The sequence below is a fragment of the Dermacentor andersoni genome, chromosome 11 (assembly GCF_023375885.2).
Source record: "Dermacentor andersoni chromosome 11, qqDerAnde1_hic_scaffold, whole genome shotgun sequence".
In the NCBI taxonomy this organism is placed as follows: domain Eukaryota; kingdom Metazoa; phylum Arthropoda; class Arachnida; order Ixodida; family Ixodidae; genus Dermacentor; species Dermacentor andersoni.
In genome coordinates this window covers 95,655,433-95,680,321 of record NC_092824.1, presented here as the reverse complement: position 1 = coordinate 95,680,321, position 24,889 = coordinate 95,655,433, and the positions used below count along the sequence as shown (strand labels likewise).

Below are 24,889 nucleotides of genomic sequence, written 5' to 3'. Positions count from 1 at the left end.
TGAATTTACTTTGTTAGTTAGGACTGCTGAAGCGGAACCTCTTGTACAATCCTGCCCACATTCATAAACTTGCTCACGTTTCGTTAATGCGTCCAAAATTAGAATATGCATATGCCATCTTGGACCCGGAGCAGGCTTACATTATTGCTAACATGGATACCTTACGAAACTGTCTTGTATGCTTTGTTTACTTGCATTACTCGCATTTCACTAGCATCACTACTTTTAAAACATAGTGTCACCTCAAGATTGCGCTCCTTGAACTTTTTCACAAACTGCATTGCCATCCAACTGTGCACCATGATTTCCTCCAGAAATCCGCAGCCATGTTTCCATGCCAAGATCAATTTTAATCTGTCTCCATTCATCTTGACTCAGCCTGACATCACACGATACCAAGAACTAATGTGCACATTAAACAAAGACTAACAAACGTTTAGCAGTTCACCTTCAAGTTTCACTTGACATCATGCCAATGCATGTATAGTAAAACCCCGCTAACTTCAAGTAGTAAAAACAGGGTGGAAAATTTTGAGATAAGCAAATTCTGAAAAATATAAGGCCCTGGCCTTGCAAAGACCACATAGAGTCTTTCATAGTAGGTGCCAGCAGCCACTAAATTTCTTGCAATTGCTAAATATACCAGGAGTGGTATTTTCGGTAGATCACTTTTGCGAGGTATTGTACAACTTGGCACCTGACATGTCAGGCATCTATGAGCCACAGCAATTTTAGCACAGAGCCAAGCAAACACTGTTGCACGTGGGCACGTAGGCGTGTCTAGAGCCTAGTCACGCGAAATATTGCGAAAGTGCTCGTATCCCAAATATGTAATCGACTGGCAATATCGCCCTTGGGCTGAGATTTTGTAGCCATGCCTTCCACTCGATTATGCTTCACTCTTTCATCTGCCGTTCTTGGCGAGCTTACCCATTGAAAATGTGGGCGGAGCGTCACTACGACTACTGATGAAGCATGTCCACATAGAAGCATAGAGCACAGTGAAGAAGCAAGTTGACGACTGTCAGCGCGCACATAAGTATGCATGTTGTGCAGGTCACATGTGCCTTCTCGTGCTCATCACGCTTTGTCAGGGGTCAGAACACTCCGCGCGGATTGCCACTGAAGTCGCAGCCGTCCATGAACAGTGGATGATAAAGAGTGGCATAGAATGAAGCATGATTTGCTACAAACTTGCGGTGTTGTCACTTTTTGACCATACCTTTTTGGCCATATGTAGTTGTGTTCACCTCGACATTAAATTCACTGCCACTTGGCACTTCCTTGCATTCATTATTTACATGTTACATTTCTTTTCTTATAGGCCATGTTTTATTATAGGAGTCTTCCATGTATCATTATATGACAATCAGTGCTTTTTTTTATTCACTAGTGCTTTGTCATTCAGTCTTTTCATTTGTATTCTAACGAGTGATGTTTTTTCTCTATAGTGCGCAAATATCTCTCGAAGTGTAATTATATTGTTTATTGTTGAATTGCAAATTGCTCTTGACACTTCGTGAATCTTCTTTATGTGTTCAAGCTCTTGTAGATAGCATAATGCTACTAATTGTATAATTGTGTATCTCAGTGATAGTTGTATCAGTTCTGCTCTGCCCCCATGTAATACCCTCACCTGAGGGCCTTTGGGATATTGCTGAATAAATAAATAAATGTATCCAATAATGCATTATGTTTGTGTTCATTATATATTAAGGTTTGACTACGTTACCATTTGTGCTTTTCATGATGTTTGCTCAATGCAGTTTAGCTTGTGGCATGGTGTAAGTTGCAAGTACGTACATCATATTTAGAATATGATGTTCTGTGTGGTGCATCAATTCGGCACTCGTGATTCGACTGACTGCCTTGTCCCTCTGATGAGCACTTGTGCTTAAGCGGACTGGTTTTTGAAATTGATGTACAGTATATGTAAGATTAAAGTGTATCATTATCATCATTAATATTATTATTCGATACTCCGCACGCTGTGCTTTGTGGGCACGGCACCTTGCCACTTGTCACCATCTGCAATGTGGTGTGTTACAAAATTAACTTGACAGTCATGGGTTGGTCTTGTCTCGTCTGCGTAGCAGCCTGCGCAGCCCCCGCTGATCGGCGACCTCTCGTCATCCGGCGCGCCAGCCTTCGACCCGTTTGCCACCGGTTCCGCTGGGTCAGCGCCGTCGGCGGTGCCCACTGTCAACCTGATGGATGCCAAGTCTCCGACAGCCACCAAAGGCGGGGCCGACCTCTTCGACCCGTTTGGAACGGCCACCCCGGCTTCTGCTGCTCCCGGCTGGGCCAACACTAGCGTCAGCGCGGGGAACACACCACAGGTGGGTGGGCACTACTGGCATAGAGTTTCTTGCAAATCTCACTGGGTGCAACTCTGGTACTGGTTGTCTAAGCTGGTTGCGTCACTTCTGGAAGTGTTCCTATTTGTGGAAATATTTCAACAAAAAAGAAAAATTCAGGAGATTGCCTAACTTTACGTAGATTTTAAATTACTGAAACGCGACAAGGCTCATCAATACCGCATCATTGAATGCCAAAGAAAAAAAAATCTTCATCCGTGTGTATTTTAGACAAAGCCCGAGGTAAAGTTCCGGTTAACCCACTAGTACTATCCAGTCGCTGTGATTTCGCACCATACCAGCTCCAAGCTCCTAAATTAGAACGGGATGTTTAGCAACACTTAGTTTCACGTCCTTTGCTGTTGTCTGACAAAACATATGGGTCTGCCATCTTTTACTTTGGTAATCCTCTGCGCACAGAGTTTCCCACCAGGCTGAACACTCCGAAAAACTCGTGTCTGCATTCATTTGGGTGAATGAATTGCACTCGTCATCAGTGCATATCAGCTATTTCGTAGACTGCCATAAGATGTAACATAGTTGAACTTCCAAGTCAAAGCACATACAGCAAGAAAGTGTTTAGATGTAGAGGCATTTATTCAATCTAGAGGCCCATCTCAGGTTCTCATAACGGGCTCACAAACTTTACCTTGGTATAGCAGATAGTGTGTGGAACTCCCGTATTTGCGTGACTCTTGTGTGCCCTCTGTTGCAGTGCACGCCCGATTTTTGTGGATAAAATAGAAAGATGGAGTGCTCTTGGTTGTTTGCTCATGAGTATTTCTCAATAAGGCTGAAAGAAAGGGCGATTTGTTTTCGCTTGCACAAAGAAAATTTATTGCCTCAGATCTACACTGAACTCAACAGCTCAGAGCAAGTCATCTTCAGTACCAACTATGGCATTTCATATTTTCCATTTCCTAAATCCCTTGCAAACTATGACAGCCTGGCAAATATACAGGGTTTTTTTTTTTCTTTTTTTAGCTGCACCAAATTTTAAAAGATTGCCTGTGACAGATAGCACACAACATATAAAAAAAAAGCTAACTGGAACGTCAATGCATTTCGTCTAACATTTAGAAAATTGATATCTCGAAACTGGTGCAGTCCTGATAATTCATTCCAACTGGATACGCCTTGCGAACTCAGTGTGGTGGCGTGGAGCAGAAGTAGGGCACCAGGTTTCTAATCTTAATTTCGTAAGTTAGAATCCTCATCCATTCCACTACATTTTTCAGGCTTGGAGTGACACCTAACAGCCGCAACAAAAAGAAAAAAAAATTGCGTAGAGCCAGTGGGGCTATGCTAGTCCATGTGTAACCAAATTGGGAAGGCCCACTAACGATCAAAGAAACTCCCTCACCAGAACAGGAATTGGCCTCCCTGGTGCAGCATTCGGCCACTACCTCCCTCATGAATCTTGCAATTAACCCTACATAGAATAGGCACGTAACTACCACAGCTTCCACAACTCTGGCGACCTGTGGATAGGATTGGACTTCAGAAATCTGTAATGGCAATGACAATAGCTTGTCATCGTACAGTGCAGTCCACTTATAACTATATTGAGAAATACGTAAAAATATGATCATTATAACCGATGACTGCTATATCTCGAGTGTACGTGACTGCAAATTCTTGAATTCTTATGCTTGTGTTGGATTTTCACACATGTTCTGTTACATAGTTTTGCGCATGGTATGAACCACATTCTGTAAATTGTCTTCTGATACCCACTCCTGCCTAAGGCCTTAGCTATAGGCCAGCAGTATTTAAATAAATAAAGATCTGGACTGCCGTAAAAAAAAAGCCGCCGAACGTACCTTTGTAGCTCCGAAGCCGAATTTGCCACTTGCACTAAATAGATGTTGTAGGAAGTAGGCTGTAAAAAACGAAACTTTATTTCTAGTGCCAAAGATCCTGTCAAGCGGTAGGCGTACTGAAATAATCTGAAATCTGCACTTGCTTTTGCGGCAGTTTCACCTTCACAACCGCGGTATGCATAGGTTCCAGCTGCTGCGCGAACACTGGCAGCAATCCTTTGGAATGCATAAAATCAATTAAGGAGTCAATCGACGACAATGCACTTTGCGTGGACATTGAGGTCGGGGTCAAAGAGCCACTGTCAATCTCTTTGTCACTGTCGCTGCTTCCAACACCACTGTCGCACAACATTGCAGTCTGTCATGACAGCACACCTTTGGCGATTGCCTCGTCCGTGTTCTCATCGCAGAACGAGGCAGCACTGTCTGCAGTAAAGAACTCCTCCATCGACGCACCACCTGTGTCACCAGTAGCGACGTGCTCACAGAGGTCGGTTAAGTCGGCGGCATCCACTGTGTTGGTCTCACTATCAGTAGGGGGGGGTTCATCCTGGCGCACAAAGCCCACCTTTTTGAAGCAGTTTTGTATGGTGGACTGCTTCACCTCATACCATGCACCATAGATGAAACGCACAGCTTTTAAAAGGCTCATTTTCAGGTCAGGGGCCCGTGCGTGGCCCGACATGCCAGGGGCTGTGCGATCAATGACTAAGATTAGCCACTCCAGCATGTGCCGCCGATATAAAGCCTTAAAGTTGTCTACCCAGCCGGCGTCCAACGTCTGCAGGCCTGCCGTCGTGTTGAGAGGCAGAAACATCAGTTTGACCGATGTCAGCTTCGGGTTAACGCTGTGTGCACTACAGTTGTCCAGTAGCAGCACTACTATTCTTCCTTGACTTTCAATTATGCTGTCAAACTCGAGCAGCCACTCCTCGAACAAGTCGCAGGTCATCCACGCTTTCTTATTGCTGCGATAGCGGACAAGAATGTGCTGATTCTTGAAGCGTGCTGGCTTCTTGGATCGTCCGATAAAAGGCTTGAGGCGATGGCTCCCGTCCATGGTAACACACAGCAACACAGTCACCCTAAGTTTAGAGGGCTTCTGCCGGGGCATGTATCTCCTAAGCATATGTCTTCGACGGCAACATTTGAAAACAAAAAGCAGTTTCGTCACAGTTGTAAATATCCTTGTCCGCGTAACGCTCCAGAACGTCGGGCAGCTTTATCTAAGTAGCCACTGCTGCTTTGCCTGCGTATCCAAGGACGCCGCTTCCCCTACCACGATCATATAAACAATGCCATGCCACTATTTAAAACGCTGAATCCAGCCTCCTCCAGGCTCAAAGTTTGGCCTTCCCAGAAGAAAAGCGAAGTTTTTCGCTTTGGTAGCAAGTATTGGCCCTCTTATTGGCACATTATGCACGTGGGTTGTGATAAACAACTGGTAAAGTGACTCTTCCCCATCGGCGTACAAAGGGTCCCTAACCCTTTTCCACCGAATGGCATGGCCACTAATACTTCCTACCTTCACAATCGCGGTGCTGCCAGTTTTCAGAATTGTAGATATTATCGACTGAGCGAGCTAATATTTCTCCACGAGGGCGCTCACCTTGAAGTCGCGTCAAAATCCTCCAAAACTGGCATCTTCGTGTCAAGCGACACAGCTTTGTACTTTGTCGGCACTATCTTTGAACTGGGCTCTCCGCTGCTTCGGTGACTTCAGCTGTGAAGCTACTATCGTGCTCGCTACTAGAGGGACTGAGTTTTAACCTTTTTTTTTCTCTCTCTCTCGTTTTCTCTCTCTCTCTTTCGGTGCGATTGTGATTTGCAAGCGATTTTAAGCGCAGTCCGTGTTTTGCTGTTGTGTTGAGACTGTTTTGTTTTCTGGCCCTCTCCTGTGCAGCACAAGCAGGGTGGCATCCCAAACAGCGTGTCAGCCTTCAACATGGCTGCCACAACGACGACGACTCAGAGTGGCGGGGCTGCCGCCAAACTTGACACCATGCCGGGGACGTGGGACACCCTGTTCCCGGGCAGCACCTGGGTGCCACTGGTACCCTCGACCGGCGGCAGCGGAGCGGGGACACCGGGATCAGGATTGACCCGGAATGCTTCCACGCCCAACCTCGAGGCGCTTGGGCGTAAGGCTGACCCATTTGCGGACCTAGGTCTGTTTTAAACTGTTCTACCCTAGAAACATATCTAGTCAGTGTTTGTTGGAACTTCATCTTGAAGCAAGCAGCCACAGTGGCTTAGTGGCTATGACCTTCAGCCGGCTGAGCTCGAGGTCACAGATTCCCTGCCATTGCAGCTGCGCAGAGTGCTTGCGTACCGTGCAGGTCATTTGAGAGGCCCACTCACAGTTCCACATCAAGGAAAATTGGAACATGTTCCTGGCCATTGAGAGTATGTTTGCTCGGAAAACAATGAAATGCTATTTGAGTTAAAGGCTAACTAGTATATAGTAACTAATTAGTCATTTGCTTGCTGAGCTCTCCGCAACTGAAATCTCTCGGCAGTGTATGAAAAACACTACTATAGAGGCTATTCATCCAGTTTCCCATGCCTAATTAAAACAGAATTTGAGTAAGAACAGAGCAGCGGGGAGCGAAAAATCTTTTTTTGAACACGCACAGCGAAATATTCGAGACCCTGTATTGAAGCTTTAGGTTTACCTGGAGTATTCCGGTTTAAACTTAGCCACCTGGCTCTGCGTTTTTGGATTAATCCATTAAAATCCGAAAAATGCTTGCTGGTAAAAACTTGGTGGTTGGGATATATCCAAGAAACTCTGGCTTACTGTTGTGATTGAGCCTCGATTGGGATTGCGAAACCATGCTGGGCATACATTCCCTGAAAAAAGTCTGAAAAGGTGAAGGCATTTGCCGTAGCAACAAACTCCTTGCACAACCTGCTCATCAAGCTTGAGGCTGCTAAAATAAGTTTTAGACGAACCTCTCTCTAATTACGGAACTTGGAGGTGAGTCTCTTTTTCATGATGTGTAACATCTCCATGCCGTGCACCTGGACAACCCTATTTATAACCAAGGCATTGCTCTGGGATGTTAAACCCTATCAGTCAAATGTCTTCACAGGTGTCGCTACAGAAATTTGTGGTCGCCAACCAAATCACATCGCAGTAGGATTAAACATTTTGTAACCTGTACAGGACTAGCCAAAGTACACAGTGTTCTTCCATAAATGCACTAAATAAATGCCTTTAGTGTTGGCTGCTGCTGGTTTGAAAATACTGTGCTGTTAATAATTACGCTAAAGGACAAATAAACAAGAACAGTATATATATATATATATATATATATATATATATATATATATATATATATATATATATATATATATATATATATTCGAGAACATGCCCAATTCTTTATCTTATCACAGTGGATTAAAAAATATGATGGTTTGTTGCCTACAGGAAATCTAACAGGTGGCTCCACTGGCGCCGGTGCAGCCTCCAAGACAGGAGCAGCAACTGCAACTGGCTTCCCGGCTTGGTCGCAGCCAAAGCCAGCCACAGCCACAAGCAGCCCACAGCCGACTGGAAGTGGGACACAGGTCGGTGGGGCCGGGGCCAATGGTGCAAAGTGGAGACCAGGCAGTGCCGTTCCTCCGGCTGCCCCTACAGCCACGGCGGCTCCTTCGAAGCCAAACTACAGCGCTGCAGCCACGCCAGGTGGCAGCAGCATATTCGTGGACAAGACTGCGGCTTCGGCTGGGGCGCCTTACAGCAATGGTTAGAATCAATTTTGCCAATTGACCTTCCTGATGTCGCTTCAGACGTCTTTGCGCTCCAATAAGCTTATCAGATAATGCTCATGCTCAAGCGTTGGAAATGGCATCACTACGATATTGTAGATGCTATACTAGAAGTGCACAAGACAACAATTTCTACACGTTCGAAGCTGTGCGCGTACAGCGCTCGGCGATTCAAACGCAATAATCGGCCCACAAGGCGGCCAGCGCTTATTGCGCCACCAGCTAGCACTGTGTGATCGCTGGTGGGCCAAATGCAGTCGAAATGCATCACAAAAACGTCGCTCTCATCGTATATACGACAATGCATCATCTCGGTGTGTCCAGCACCCACCGGTGAAGCATAAAACGCTGGCCAGGTCAGTTATCGCATTCGTATTGCTGAAAATTACATTTATTTCGTTTTAGGCATGTGGTGAAGCAGACCACTTTGAAATGCAATGCTGCATGACTTGCCACAATGGCTAAGTGACTGTGGCGTTAACACTACTGAGCACGGCGTCACTGGCTTGAAAACTGACTGCAGCAGCCACATCCAAATGGGGCCAGAGTGCAAGAACGTTTCTGGGTGCACATTAAAGAACTGCGAGTAGACTACAAAGGAGTGTTTCATGGACCACCTTTCACGTTGGCTCAGTGGCTAAGGAGTCCTGCTATTGCGTACGAGGTCACAAGTTTAATTCCTGGTCACAGCGGTTGCATTCCGATGAGGCCGGAATGCAGAAGTGTTTGTGTATGGTGCTTTGCCTGCACGATAAAGAACCCCAGGTGGTCAAGTTTATACCGGAGCCCCCCCCACCCCACTATTGCTCCCTGCCTTTCCTTCCTTCCTTTTTCTTCCTTCTCCCTCCCTCGCTATGGCATCTCTTACAGCCCCTGTGTCTATTTGGAGTGTCGCACTCCATCAGTCAGTGATCGAGCAAATAACCTCAGTAGTTGCGTACTCACAACTTTCGTGACAGTTGTTGAAAGAACGTGTCATCGTGCTTCAGATTTCATTATTATCAGAGAGGGCCTGATATTTTTTTTTCCTTCACTGTTCACGTTTGCAGGCCAGAAGGCAAAGCTGACGGAGGACACATTTGAGGACCTTCTGGGCACGCAAGGCTTCTCAGGTTTTGGAAAAAAGGACACGGGTCCTAAGACAATTGCTGAACTCCGCCGGGCAGAGATGGCCAAGGAGATGGACCCCATCAAGCTCATGGTAAGGGAGCAAGGCCTATGCTTTTCTTCACATCTTCTTCATATTTTCTTTCTTTGGAACAATAACTCTGAAATGTTTTTGCATATCAGGCACAGTTGAACCTCGATGTAATAGACGTGTGTATTTTAGGGGTGTGCTAATACTGAATAGCAGGTTTCGAATAGAATATTGAATCAAGTAAAGGAAAAGAAAGCCAAATATCGAATCGAGTATCGGAACATTTAAGACAAACTTTTGAGCTTCCAAATTTTGTGCAAAAACGCCGTGCCTTGCATGCTCAGGAGGCTAATTACATTGCTTAACAAGAATCTTGCTAGCTGTCAGTAATTTAGGTAAATTAAACACTACTGAATTAAACACTACTACTGGCATACTAAATTAGTATGCCAGCACTGATAACTCTGTTCATATACGAAGGTCCGGAAAATAATTTTTTTCTCGATGGAATGTCTGTCAAATAGAATTACTATGTGCTTTTTTTCCCTCTGAAGCTGAAGAAATGCGAAGTTTTCCTAAATATCAGTGGGGCTTTCAGTTTGATAGTGGGCCGTACTGTGCTTAATGGCAGTCTTCTATTGCTTAGAAAGTATTGCTTTCCAGTTTTCTTCAAGAAAACAGGAGGGTTTTTCATCTCTGTGGTAGGTGGTTTCTGTGGGTTATTGTGAGCGTGTTATAACGCCAATCTGTGTGACAGACAAAAATGTGGAATGCGCATCACGTCAGTCAGTGTCGCTCCACACGGGGATCAACCCCACACGAGTTGGCTGCTCTCATTCGAGAGCCTAATCAAGAGGCCATTGACAAGTTCGTGCGACGTCCCCTCCTCTCTTCTTTCATTTTCGAACACATCCATCCGCATCCCGTGCACTCACTTTCTGTGGTCTAAAAAGCTTGTTGATAAGTAAATTATTATTAATAAAATTATCACTTATAAATGATCATTAAAAAATCATGAGCCGTTCCACTGTGAAGATGAACGACCAGCGAAGCTGTTTAGCACACAACACAGAGGTGACAGAATTTTGAACGAAGGTACAAACATATTTATATTTCCGATTGGTGGTCACAATCCACAGTTTGTAACTACACGCGGGGGCGCATTTCCTCCGAAGCTCTCCAGATCCTAAGGAAAGCTGGTTGACAGCTCTTCGATAGCACCGTGATCATGTGGTTCCCAGCGCCCATCACCACCCCTTCCGATGAGGGCCCCCCTAACCTGAAAGAGGTAGGACACCGCTCTACGCGAGAACTGACCGGCCCCACAGAGTTGGAGACCATCTCTTCGAGTTCGGACCTCCTGGTACGAAACACACGAGAACGATTAGTCAGATACACCACCAAGCACTACCAGTTAGACAGGCAGATATCTGAAATGTCGCCAGGCAGTTGTCTGGTGAACTGCAGGCACACACTTTCCCCACTCCGGTGTTATTGCAGCACATTTTTCCCGTACAATACCCAGGTGCTCTTTGCAAGTTATGTCAGGCAACTAGAGGGATGCTCTCGCACATGTTGTGGGAGGGTCCTGTTGTAGCAGCTAAAATGACAGTAGATTCGGAGGCTCTTGCATCTAAGTGGACAGCCACATTGCGCAGCTCCAATTTCAAGACACAAGAGTGGGCAGTCCAGCAGGCCTGAGAGGCGGTGACAAAGCAAGGCCTCGAAGTCCACTCATGGGAGACCTGAGCCCGGGTTGTTAAACTTTGCCACAATTTCAATAATGTTGTTTACATCCATGCATCCATCCATCCATCGTGACAATAGATATGCACACACATTCTCGCATAACCTCTGTCATTAAATGCATCCTCACATGGGACAATAAATGGCTAGTACTCCCTTAAGCAATGGTTCATACCACCAAAAATTAAAATTTCATGCGGCCTCCCCATTACGATGACAGAAGAGAAATGAAATTCTACACTGGAATGATGAGCAGCAGAAGAACCAGCTGTAGAAGACAACGATGCTCGAGCCATTCCATCCCCGCACGCGACACTGACAAGAATACAGGCCACTAACCTCAGGAGAGTACAGACTAGATCTGTACTTAGTCCAAAAAGGCTAGCTGCAATGACCGATGGTGAATATCCACCAAACTGCAAGCATTGCAACTGCCCCCTGGCGGACCAAGATCACATCTTGTGGGTATGCCAATAGAACCCTCCCCCGAGAGAACTCTTTAGGCGAGCTCCCTCACATGACGAGTGGGAGATGAAGATGAAAACTTCCAACCCGCAAGACCAGATACGGTTGGCGGAATGGGCTGATAGCGTCGCGGCAAAGCAGATGCCACGCTAGCCCACACCGCTGGGAAAGAAACCTCCACTCAAACTTGACAATAAAAGTTTTCTCTCTCTCTCTCTCGAGCCATTGCTGATGAAGGTAGTTGATGATGATAATGATAATTTCCTCTTGCAAATGAATGGCTCATACCCCCTTAAGCAATGAGTGGCCACGGAGCCAGCTGTGGAAGGAAACGATGATGACAAATGCACGAATTAGTTCGCAGGTTGTTCCCAGATGACGGAAATGCCCTAGCCATATACAGCCTAACTATAAAAGTGCGTGTTTATCCCACAAGAAACGGGTGCTCAGAAAAACAAGAATGCATGGCCCTCTTCCTCTTCTCATCATGTCTGTGGCATTTTATTTTATATTTTATTTTCATATGCTAATCATCTTGTTACTGCTTCTTTCTTTTGCAAATGTAAGGTACATAAATCACCTAGTCTTACTTCTTTTTAGCTCACAAATGTCAATCCATAAATTTTATTGTTCAGCTGATTAATCAATTGAAGATATGCCCTCTTTAAAATGTGGCGGCCACATATTGACAGGACAGAAATGCTAAACACTCATGTACCTAGATTTAGGTACCGTATTTACACGATTGTAAGTCAACTCGAATGTAAGTCGACTCGAATGTAAGTCCACCCCCCCATATCGCGTGACAGGAAAAAAAAAAAAAAGAGTATACCCGAGGACGCATTCGATAACGAAAATTTATTAGTAGCTGACTTGGTCACTGGACTGCTCGTCTTCACTAGTGCCCACAGCGCGTTGTCGTCCAGCGAAATACCACATTTGGCAAATGACCGCAGCACATATTGTGGAACAGCAGCCTGCGCCAAATGCACCCAACCACACGCAGCCGTCAGGGAGGCTCTTTTGACAGGTCTGGTTGGTGTAATTTCGTGGTCTTCTGCCACCAGCCACTCGTACTCACGGCGGAGCAGGTCCTTAAATGGCGAAGGTCCGGGCTTGTTTCATGACCATGTCGCACTTCACTGGCAGGGGCCGATCGCGCATTTCAGCGACGTACGCCGCAAGCGTAGCCTACAGCTTTGGAAAGCGTCCCGACTTAGGCCCGCGGAAACCTCTTCACTTGCCGTCACAGGTGAAAATTTTGCTTCACTGCAGTCGCCACTCTCGCACCACCCTTTCAGAAACATTGAACTTGCGGTTGGCTGCACAGTGATTTGCTTCTTCGGCGTAAAGGATGGCAGCCCTCTTGAACGCAACTGTGAACGAGTGCCGAATGATCAGTGGGCCTGGAGCACTCATGACGACTGAGGAAGCATAAAAGTAGCATGTAGCCGGCAGTCAAATGGAATATGTCAAACCAATGCCTTTCGTCAAACTATAGAGAAAGCTAAGCGCAACAGGAAAAGAGAAACCCGCGATACTACCCGCCAGCACCGCCATATTGAGGGTGCCGTCGTGAATGGGAACAGCGGCGCTTCCATCAACTATAGACTTCCCCCCCCCCCCGTAAGTGTTGCATGCACTCATGCGTGCACTGTAAAACTCTCAAAAATGTTGAAAAACCCTTCCGAAAAGTGAAAAAACACGCGGGATAGCGAAAAGCTATACGTAGGGCCATAGAGCAAACATTGGCTCTATGGCGGTGCCATGTTTTTTTGGCGGTGCCATGTTTTGGTTTCGATTGTAAGTCGACCCCCCACTTCAGATTTCCAAATTTTTAAAAAGTGGTCGACTTACAATCGTGTAAATACGGTAAACATTAAGGAGTGGTCAGGAGTTATCTGGAGTTATTTGGAGTGCACCCACTACCTTGTGCCTCACATTCAGATCATGGTTTTGTTACATAATGTCCCAGAATGAAGTTTTTTTTAATCTGGTAATGTGGGTTAGAATGTTTAGTCATTGCCCAGCTTTGCTGTATGGGATACATGGCCAGTAGTCGTCGGCCCTTTACTGTCATGGATTAGCCAACCTAATGTACCGTATTTACTCGCATAATGATCGCACTTTTTTGTCAGAAAAAATTGACGCAAATTCAGGGGTGCGATCATTACGCGGGTTAAATTTCCCGCGAAAAAAAATTTTTTTTCGTCCCCCGTTTGCTGCGGGATGCGGGTGCGGGACGCCAAAACAAAAATGGCGGCCGGCTGAGCAAGCCGAAAGCGCCGAACGCAATTTTTTTTTTTCTTCTCGTGAGTACATTACATGCATTGAAACAGTTTTTTCCGTATCAGTAATGAATAATATCGTTAATATCGGTAAGTTTGCGGCAATAACGTAGCCATGTCCACTTTGAGGGGGCAGAAACAGATGGGCGCGCTTAGCTGCCAGTGACATAGAAACACATGGCGGGCATGCTGCGGAAACTGCGGCATCTGTCTTCACTACTATCCTAATACCGCACGTTTGCTCTAAGGGCGGGTGAATATCTTAGCTGTGTTACAAGCGTTGGCGTATGAATAAGGTACACTTTTAACGTATCAGTGTAAACGTGGCTACTATCGTTGCCGCTTGCGATTTGTTGCTTGCCCACGAGTGCAGATGAGAAGAATCGAAAGGCGCCTTTTTTGTTGTTGACCACAACCATTATAAAGCCTACACATAATAAAGGAAAGTTTGGTTGTACCTCTTTTTGTCATGGAAGTGCGGAAAGTGATGAAAGTAATGAAATGAGGCATCTCCTTAAGAGTGTTTGGTGCGTGCAGACCGCCTGGTTCGTCTTGAATAGTCGTTCGCGTAGCATTCAACAGATGGTAAGCGCAGACATTATTAGCTAGACTTGGCACACGACATATCGCTGCGGCAAGTTCGGGGTGCGATCATTACGCGGGAAATAAAAAAAATCAAATTTTGACGACAAAATTCAGGGGTGTGATCATTACGCGAGTGCGATCATTATGTGAGTAAATATGGTACAAACCTGCAATGTGAATGTGTCACATAGTGAAGTGCATCCTTCTCCAGTGAATGAAGGATGTGATGTCTGCCTTTAATGGCTACACAATGCATGGTCACTTGTTCTGTTCTGCCGTCACAGATCATGGACTGGACAATGAAGAAGGAGCGCAACATCCGGGCACTGCTGTGCTCGCTGCACACGGTCATCTGGGAGGGCTGCCGCTGGACTGAGGTGGGCATGCACCAGCTCGTGTCGCCAGCCGACGTCAAGCGCTGCTACCGCAAGGCCTGCCTCGCCGTACATCCCGACAAGGTGCGCGAGTTGCGATTAGGGGTGTGCGAGTATCAAATATTCAGTTTCGAAGTGAATTCAGGTGAAAACCAAGTGCGAATAGAATAGAATATTTTTTCCGAATATGAATACTATTTGCTACGATGTGGTTCAGGGAGCAGGCTCAATTGTGAGAGTCACAGGCACCACTGAGGGCAGCAAGTAATGAATGGCATCATTCAAAGCACACAGACATATATTCAAACATAAAAAGTGCAAATACATGAACACAGGGCATGGGGGCAAGTGGGACCAAGTGTCCCTACAAAGCGTTCAGGCCGACTACCACAGTGCACTCACAGTATGATGTCCCACGAAGCTGGTCGTGTGTCACTCGATGAACTGTACGAGCGGACATGGCAGTCAAGCTCTCGTGGACTCTTGTTCATCGGCTGGTCGGCGGGAGCGGAAGACGTGTCATTTAGAGGTCCCCTCGTGCGCTGGCGCTTGACCGAGTCCCTCTGACAATTGTTGACCTCCCGAATGTTGACATCCGGCCCAAGCCGACGCATCTTCCTTGCTCCACTTCTCAGCTCCGTCTGCTCTGCCAACGTGGTCTCTTCTCCTTCTCTAGGCTGCATCAGCCATGCATTATTTGCTGATTCGTTCAGCGCTCATTGGTGGCACTTGCTTATTCATAGGTGTTTGTCTTCATTTTTCTTCACTGCACATGCGACACTGACCACCTCGTGCTTCCGCGCTCGTGCACGTGCTCCACCTTCTGCAAGGTCCGCTCCCGTGGGTATGTCATGACACTCGGTCCAGTTCGTGGCGCTGACTCGACAGGCGGGCTATTTATCGCATTGTGCTATTGTATTTGCAAAAATTCATTCGTTTCACCAAACAGAGGTACAAAAGAAAGGAAGTTTCATGCACAGCATGTAACTTATAGGAAAATTATGCTTTGTGGTCAACAAAGTTATCTAGTAGAACGCTTTTTCTTGGCTGTAATTTAACTTCAGGTATTTAATGTTGTCATGAAGGAAGGAAAGCTTCTCAACATGTTTAGGGAGTGGCCACACCCTCTTGCATGTCACAATTCCTTCAGACACCGAAGAGAACTTCTCACTGGACACACTAGTATATCTGGTATCCGCAGGTATCTCTTTGCATGCCGAGCCAACATTGGGCACTATGCTTGCAGAGCTACTCAAATTGATGTTCTTCTTGGTCCCAAAGTTCATCACGCACATATCTGGGAACTTGGGCTGATGGTAGTGAGAATTGCTGCTGATTGATGATTAGTGCTTCGACAGGGCCGACATGGAAGGAGCCTCTTCAGGAGGTTTCGTTGTTGAGGACATATATCTGGGTTCCTTGGTGTGGAAATTTTCCTTATTTTTTCTAAAGCCAAATTTTTAATCCACTTTGCCGTTGAAGCATCCTGGTGGTACTTTAGAAAGTGGGTCTAGAAACATTGCCAAGCTTGCTATTTGCTCAAATTTGTAGTTTGGAAGCCATGTTTTTTTAGGTATTTGGCCAGATTAGTAGCAGACAGAGGTTTCCACCTGGCAGCTGGTGTTCATATTCATGAAGAAACAACACAGTGGGACCGCTTGAGCGAATGATGTCAGGTAGCCATAAGCACTAGCAGGGGTCCCGTGACTATCCACCTTTCTTACTTTTGATATGCTTCACTGCTCGGCAAATATGCTTCACCGCAGTATATTATGTATGCTTCGTCGCATAACACATCTGTGCTGCGGCGAAGCTAACTTAGAGAACCGACACAGGCAATTTTTGGGCAGTTCAAATATTTTGAATAGTAAAATTGCCTTTCAAATCAAATACTAGCATATTCGAATCGAATATTGTAAATTCTGAATACTCGCGCACCATTAGTGTCGAAGCACTAATGTGCTGTACGTTGCTGGACGTCATGTACCTCCCCCCCCTCCCTACCGGCAATGATTGTCAATGTAAGCAAATAGCCCCAACGAACGAGCCAGCCAGTGAACGGCAGCCCCTCCCCTCCCTGCAGCTAGGTTGGGAGAGAGCTCGGGCTCGACAGTGCCCTCCTGCTCTTCCAGGCTGAACAAGCTGTGTGAGAGCCTTTGCCCTTTCCTTTGGTGCCTTTTTATTCCATGTCTGAGCACCGACCATTGACCACCACCAACCGCCGCCGACCACGAAAACGTGCAAAAAAGCTAATGAAAGCTATTCACTTATAAAAGAACATACTGTTGATTACGATACTCCCTAATGTGAAATTTGAGCGCAGCTGTATACGTGTTTTCAATTAGCGATACAGTGGAACCCCGTTCATACGTTTTTCAGCGGACCGAGGAAAAGAAACGTAACAGTCGGGAAAACGCAACAGTGAGGAAAGCTCCGAAAATGAATGAAAAAAGTGCAGCTTCAACTATAGACAATTTATTTCCACAGAGTGCGCTTAGAACTTTAAAAGGTCTAGAATGGTGGCTTGCCGTTTCTTTCGCTCGCTAGAAATCAGCACACGTTTCTCAATAGCCTGGAAGGCCGCATTGCTGTCAGCGTCGCTGTGAGGTGCGACGTACCTGCGGAGGTCCAGAGCCGCGACGGCTTTTCCAAAGCTAGGATTTGGTAACTCCCCGGCATCATACGGCTCGTGCTCCTCGTCGTCACCGCACCACGGCAATGGCAACGGACGAAGGAATATCCGCGGGAAATTTTGCCCTCTTTGGCGTAATCATGCTAACGTGCTAACGATTGTTTAGTATTGCTGCGCAGCGCGCGCGTCCGAGCAGCCCGGCTGCGCGCAGCGCGGCGTGGTTTCGCGAGAAATGTAAACAAGAGAGGAGAGCTGGCCCAATAGGCGGAGCAACGCCATGAGCAACGCCAACATCCGGCTTCCCTTTAGCTATAGCTTCACAAAGCGTGATGTGGGGGCCTCTCCCGAGTTTCCTTCCTCCGTGAGTCGACCCGTCCAACAAACCATGCGGTGACCCTAATCACAGTGATGATAGTGAGAGCATTTTTCGCAAATGGCCATCTAGTGGCGGCCTCTCGAACTGGCGTGCGGCTTCTTGCAGCCAGTTCCATAGCCAAGCCCGGCCAAGCCCGGTCAAAACTCGTCAAAAGCCAAAATGGCGGTTGGAGCGCGTTGCCTACTTTAGCCCAGGCGGGCTCGGCTTGCGACGCATCATGCGGGAACGTTTTCACAGCTACGACGTAACAGCGGGGTTCCTTATACATTGGATCCTATGGAAGCTGTGCCGGGACCAGATGAAAACGACGTAGCAGCCGGGAAAACGCAGCAGTGAGGAACGTAACAGCGGGGTTCTACTGTATATTGGCTGGCGCAGACGATGTCCTTATGGCACGTTGCAAACGAAGCGATGTGTGGTGCAACTGCCTCGCTAATCGAGAGATCGCGAGACTCGGTGCACGGGTGACGCGTGGGCACGATTCACAGAAGCAGACAGAGCTCCGCTCATGCAGCACTTTGTTTTCATGCAGACGACGCGCGCTACTCTGGTGCCATCTCTCTGCAAAGCCCGTCTTGCACAGCACTACGCTTCTGTTCTCACGCTTTTGTCATACCCTTTTCCTCCACTTTCCTCGTCACGCTCTCTTCGCTATCGCAGTCTTTCACACTTCCACTGCACTCCACGTTCGCTTTTATCTTTTGCTGTGTTCGTTGGCTCAGTTACAAGGGATAACGCCGACGCTCACTGCAGGAACGGAACTGGCTTGCATGCGGATGCCGTTGCCTACTTTGCTTCAAGCAGAACAACGTGCAATGGTAGCGTTGTCTGATGTCAGCCATGTCCGATGCATTCTTCTTTAACTGCACATTCTTAGATTATGTTATCATTAGGTTACTGAAGGTGTTCCCTTGTTTGAATGAGTATAATTCATCTTTTTGCCTTTACCAATAGCATTGTAAGCAAGCTGCGAGTGATCCAGCCTGATTATCCGATGTCTGACCCATCAAGTTTCAAATAAAAAGAGCACTCCCCTTAGAGAGAAGCATCATAGCCGTTCTTGATTTCAAAACACAGCTTAATGAAAAGAACAGTATTTGACTATTGTAAGCTGTTTTCTTTTTCTTTGTTTTTTCACTGTAGCAGTATTGTTGGTTATTTACACTTCCACGTTGACTCCTTGGAGTTGCTAACAGACCATTTTTCAATTGGGGCTTAGAGTCTGTGTAATTAATGGAGTGAGTCATTGAGAGATGATTGAGTCGTTGATCTTGTGTTAATTGATAGATTGATTTTGAGTGAGTGATCAACTGCTCTCCCTTTCCTTTCTTTCTGACCAGCTTGTCGGCACAGAGCATGAGGAATTGGCCAAGCTCATCTTCATGGAGCTCAACGATGCCTGGAGTGAGTTCGAAAAGCAGCAGGGACTTGCCTAGTCAGGAAAGGGCTGGACTTCACCTCTCACCTCTGCTCCCCTCGCACGACGTCAGTGGGGTGGCAGCAGCAAGAAGCGCGCAGGGACGGAAAACGAAAGTGACGCGGGCTTTGCAGTGCCCATGCAGCGTGAATGCCAAAAAAAAGCGAGCAAGAGAGCAGCCGCAAGCAGCAATGGCAAGAGCAGAGGTATCCACGTGCCGGCCGCGCACACACATTTTGAACACAATCATGGACCTTTATTTTACGCGTTCTTTTTCTTTTTTTTTTTTGTGCTTGTCATTGTTTTACCCATCGCCGAATAAGCGGTTCTTGTCACAAGTCGGCATACCCCAAATTGTTACACATTGTTGACATTTATGTGTGTGTTGAGTTCGTTCCTGAAGAGTTTGGAAGTGCTATACAAGGGGGGAGATCGACGTGTTTCTGGTCCGAGATCGACGGCTGGTTAGAATCAATGCATCCCGGTCAACTGCCAGTCGTTAGTCTTGTCTTGACTTGGCTCTCGGCCACAGGATACTTCTGAAGGGTTGTTTTTGAGCCAGGTTCAAGTTTAACCCTTCCTTTTTTTCTCTCTCTCTCTTTTTTTTTCTTGTCTCTTTTTTTTTTTTTTTTTGACAATATCAGTGAGGCACAGTGCTGCCTGTACTGCACGTTCACGGGGCAAATTCTGTCTCTGCTTCTTCAGTGTTGAATCAGTTGCGCCTGCTGCGTGTTATCCACATATTCAAAGAGTGGCAGTGACATAGACCTGAGCAGTATTGAAAAACTTGTAGTCACTTCAGTTTTTAATGTGATCAAAGTTCAAAACCAATAAGAAGCACTTGAACGTACTCTAATAGGCAAATGCTCCGCTGTCGGAAACCAGTCTCTCTATGGAAAATGGTAAAACAGGAAGCTGCCTGGGACTGGGGATTCAGTGAGACAGCAAGCGTTTGATCCAATTATAAATGTGCTTTCCGATTTCTTTTTTATTCATTTTGTACAATTTCTAGTTTTCACCTTTGGCGAATATCTGATTTAAGAAGGCCTTAACCAGTACTTGTGTGCATAAGACTAGACAATACTATCTTTTTTTTTTTTTCGGATGCACTTTATGGCTGGTGTCGGTCCACATGGACCGAGATACTGTTCATAGCTAGGCGTAATGTTCTAGACGTGTGCTCAACTGTTGATAATTTAAATGTGCCCCCCTTTTTTTCTTCTTTCTTTTCAACTTTTTTTTTTTTTTTTCAACCTTTTGTACATAAAGTAATGTTTTGGGACCGCATTTCTGTCTTGCGGCTTTCATTTTGTTTCAATTTTGAGCCAGTCGTGCAGGCTGCTGCTGTAAACTCTGTAGTCTTTATTATTATTATTATTATTATTATTATTATTATTTTGACATCCTTGGGGGTGCACTTTTGTTTCTGTAGCTAGGTTTTTACTCGACTGCCTACATGTTAGGCGGTTGAGTTCGGCATTACATACAGCACGAAGGCATCTTGCGCTGTGTTGTCATTCCAGCACTTTATATTTGCATATCATTGTCACACCACAAGTTTTGGTTTTATAGGGATCAAAAACATAAGATGAACATTCTGTGTCGGCTTCATTTGACAAATTTCTGTAAAAGCCTTGCCAAAGGTGACACATGCAAACAAGTGTAGAAAAAAATGTGTCGCTATTGTATTCCCTCCAGTGGGGTGTGTTCCTGGTTCCCAACTTTCCGAGTTGTTCTTATCGATAGGTGCTTTGTATGTTGATTTCTTTTTTACGTTGGCTTGTTTATTTGGTTGGTTTGTTAACCATATCCTTGCTGTTCACTAACCAGTACCTCTGTAGCAGACTGGTGCAGTACTAGCAAAATATCTGCGAGCATGACGACACACACACACTCTGTGAAAGCTGCACAGTATATTTTTAGTCTTCGCTTCAAAACTAACCGCTACGTGTTTCCTGTATCGTGAATTTTTGTTGTTGTTACACTTATTAATCAAAGTACTTCAGCTGGTTTGTGCAAAGTCATTCCTGTGCTTTTGTCTTCATTGGAGAGCATTCAGTGGCAGGGGGAGATTCGCAACCTCGCCCCTCAAAGTTAGAGGGCTTCGTTCATTGCATACGGAACGCTGTCCAGGTCATGTGCCATGTTTTGATTAGCCTGGTTACTCTACATCTCTTTTTACGGGCGGGATGCACGTTCCGTGAACACTACGGCATGCTTTGACACATTTTGTGCACGGAGGACCACACTTCTGTTGTCAACTCGAAATGCAGATCTGGCTTTGTCGTTGTGACTGGTGATAGAGCCGTGTGTGATATATCGACATGTCGGGGGTAGTGCAGCTGATGTAATACTTGGCAACTGAATGTTTAAAACTGCAGTAGGAGGCTGTGTGTGAGGTTTGGTTCTGCGGTTGGATTTGAGAGCAGTGCGTTTACCATGACATGTTTGTCATTTTAGTGGATTTTATTGTTTCTTCCGCCTTTCTGTTGATTTCTTTTACTACACTGTGTGCTACTACCACTGCTCTTTGGGTGTTGCATAGTTATCCGCTTGTCACAAGTAACAGATTCGCACTGTGTATGTGCTTGTCATTGAGGTTGAAGTCTCAAAGGTGCAAGAACACCTTGACGTTGCGCAAGGGGGCGGGGTGCTTCACCAATGCCGTTTCGTCGGCGTCGGCACGAGTATTCGCTGTTTAGCGAAGAATGTCGCACCAAACAGGCACATTTAGGCTACAAGACAGGCTTTAGAATACGCTGTGTCCCTCATCCCTTTTAGAAGCAGCGTGGAGGCATCTCTCTGGGAACTGATGCATGTACCGGGTGTAGCCACTTGAAATCGATGCTGTCGTAAGCAGCGTGTGTTGCGGGCGACTTTTAGTTGCTGCAACAATCATTGTAAGGGGGCTCTGTGATTGGGTTGTGCATAGACGCTAGTCCATACAGCAGTTTGTTGTGACTTAGTTGTTCAGGACAGTTGACATTTGGCTGGAGCAGTTGCCAAGATGTCTACCAAAAGTTGCCTAGACATCTTCCGTAATTCATAGTGTTGTAGAGATGTCAGCACCGCAATGTTATCAGTTTTCCAGGCTTGTCACTGTCAGAGAAAGCAGCTTGTTAGTGTTCAATGCATTCCAACTTCTAATTGTCTTCTAATTTATTGCAGAAAGAAATATGAGCAATACGTCTTTTTGCAATCACATTAAACATTGGCCAGCATGCTTCAGCATTAAATTTACTCTGCTGCGAGCACTTGATTTACTGTTAAAGCATAGTCTTTATGGGACACCTCTGCACTGCTAATAAAAAGGCAGAGGATGCTTACAAAGACATCTTAGAAAAGCCTGAGAAGACTGGGGATTTATCAGAGTCCCACGACATGACCTGGCAACTGGTTCAGTGACACACAAAGTGGCCTGACAACTTTGTGCACTGTACTTTACAAATGCACTGTAGCTCATTATGCTAATTCTGTGGAGTCATGTTAGTTTCAAGCATGGTTGGTGTAGACAACTTGCAACATTGAGCCCTTCAATGAACAGATGGAAATGAGTGCAAATTGGGGCTTAGTCATTGCCCTGGGATAGTTTTAATGGCATGATTGACGCAAGAACCGAGCTCCTGGTGGAGGGAGCTATCAGATTTTTCCCACGGTCATTCGTCTGTGGGACATTCAGTGGTCATCTGTACATTTCGCTCATCGGTCTCTAGAGGGATGCCTTCTCGAAGCATTCTCCTCGATGATGCATAGATAGTGCCACACCTCTTGTCTCTCCAGTTGCAAGCCGATTAGCGCCCCAAGCCTGTAAGGTAAAAAAAATTATCCAATGAGTTAACGAGTAATAAGTACCCGTTGTCGTGTGTGAGGTGCGCACCGTGAGTGTAATATATGGTGGCAGAGATGGTGACAGAACTTCTTGTTTTTTTTTTGGTCTGTGATAGAAATGAGGAGAGCTTGTCTGTTTACGTCGTCAAGCTTCCCACAAGTGCGCCTGTTTGCGTCTATGCTGTGCCTACAAATGATGATGAGGGCTTTCTTTCTCCTGCCTTTGTGTCCTCTTGAATATTCTCCCGATTTGACTCTGAATGTCCCAATTGTCTTGTGTAGAATTCTTCTGTGATAATGTATTACTCTCTGGTACTTGTTTGTGGTACTTGGTACATTCACAGTTCTGAGCAAAATGCCAAGAGGTGAAGATGCTGCCTGAAGAGGAGACTGATACTTTCATCTTCACATTTTGGCATGCTGATCATAATTGTGAATTCTTTAGCAATTTGCCAAGCATTCAGAAATACATGGCTGCTTTTTTAGCAGACTGCTTGAAAGACTGTTTTGCAAGTGGTAGCAAATTGAAGAATGTAAATAGTTTGTTTCCCTTTTGCCTTAGTCTGTTGGAAGCAGAGTGTGTGTCGTTTCTTAAACGAGCAGAATGTGTGGGCTAAACACCACTTTGCATATCAAACTCAATGCATTACTGAATTACTGACATGTCATTAAATATTGAGTTCAGTGCCTGGTAGATTAACAAGGTAAGGAAATATATACAGTATGGGCCAATTTTTAAGTAGATGCCAAATTAGTGTTTGAGGGCAGTTACAGCTTACATAAATACGAATGCCTGCAAATTGGATGTTAATAACTACCAAGTACATGGTACAGTATGCTTTCTAAAGTTCAGTAAAGAAATAGTAGAGAGAAAGATAGAAGGTAGGAAGAAAATTCAACTTGAATACCAATTAAGCGCTCCTGTTGAGTAGTAAAATATCATAAGCACTAGTGTTGTTTTATTTGCAGTGCTGCATTTTCCAGTTTAAAACAGAAAAACTAGTTTTGAAAACTTACCACGGAGGTGGTTACTCAGAGGACACAAACAAAAGTCGAGCGTAGTACATTTGTCCTTGCTTTTTCTGTGCAGTGCATATTTCTTGTCTGTCCGTACTTGTTGGAAGCTCGACGGCCAGTAGGATTTCATTCCACTAGCGGCTCTCAAACGTGGAGGCTTGCTGTAATCAGCCTTTACCCAATTCTGTCTCTCTCTCTCTCTCTCTCTGTGTTTGCTTTATTCTTGCCAGTTCTTTTGGTGTCGAGTTTCCATGTTGCCTGCAAAATTGTGTTTCTGACTGAAAGTGTGTCCGTTTGTTGATGTAAATATTATAAATATATACATAAATACATGCTGTTGAAGAATCAATGAGACAATGCAAAATGTTGTGCTTGTTTTCTTTGGCATCATATGGTGTCGTTGGAGCAGCTGGCAATGCGGCTGATGGAATTTTGGATGCCGCAATAGCATCATCCTTGTAGGTAAAAGAAAAACCTCCCAAAATTTTCGTATATAAGAAATTGTGAGTGTTGCATAATACTTCCACACATCAAATCGACCGCCACAACGCTTCTACATGTGCTAATCTTTAGAAGTCGTCCTCTGCCGAGCACTACCCTGAGCTTAGAATGCTGTAGTTTGGGCCACTTATAAACCGTTTGCATGTGGCCTTCGAGATCGCACCGGCACAAAAGTGTGCCTTTGCGATCTCAGAAGCCACAGTTTACAGCTGTTCATATACAGAGCATGAAGGAGATGGTGCTACCTACCGGCTCTGACGCCACACGCCATACGACGTCTTCTGAGTGCAGTCAAATGCCTCAATCGCTGTGGGCTTGTGCTAAGCCTGTCAAATGTATTGATGACACATCGCACATTTGAAGTAAAATGTGGTGTAGTACGCGGGAAAAATACATCCTTGGATTCCGCAACGTCAGCACATCCTGCAGTACCAAGAAAGGGAAACGGGATTTTGTGTGTCGTGCAGAGTGTGCTTGTTAGCAAATAAATGACTCTCTTATAGATGAACAAGTATTTTTACAAATTACGCTACACAGCTTTGAATAAGAGATGCTTAGCTTGGAT

General features: G+C 45.6%; 1 protein-coding gene across 2 annotated transcripts in view; it reads left to right on the top strand.

The window, feature by feature from the left end:
- Positions 1-24,187, top strand: part of aux (cyclin-G-associated kinase) — a 69,610-nt gene extending 45,423 nt beyond the window's left edge. The window contains exons 21-26 of one of the 2 annotated variants that reach the window (XM_050185827.3): positions 2,097-2,339; positions 6,084-6,348; positions 7,617-7,934; positions 9,007-9,158; positions 14,464-14,637; positions 18,902-24,187. In XM_050185827.3, the coding sequence (XP_050041784.2) occupies positions 2,097-2,339; positions 6,084-6,348; positions 7,617-7,934; positions 9,007-9,158; positions 14,464-14,637; positions 18,902-18,997 (1,248 nt within the window). In that variant the 3' untranslated portion in view covers positions 18,998-24,187. Of the gene's footprint in view, positions 1-2,093; positions 2,340-6,083; positions 6,349-7,616; positions 7,935-9,006; positions 9,159-14,463; positions 14,638-18,901 lie in introns of both variants that reach the window. The other variant, XM_055075181.2, reaches the window with a different exon arrangement.
- Positions 24,188-24,889: the final 702 nt, after the last annotated feature.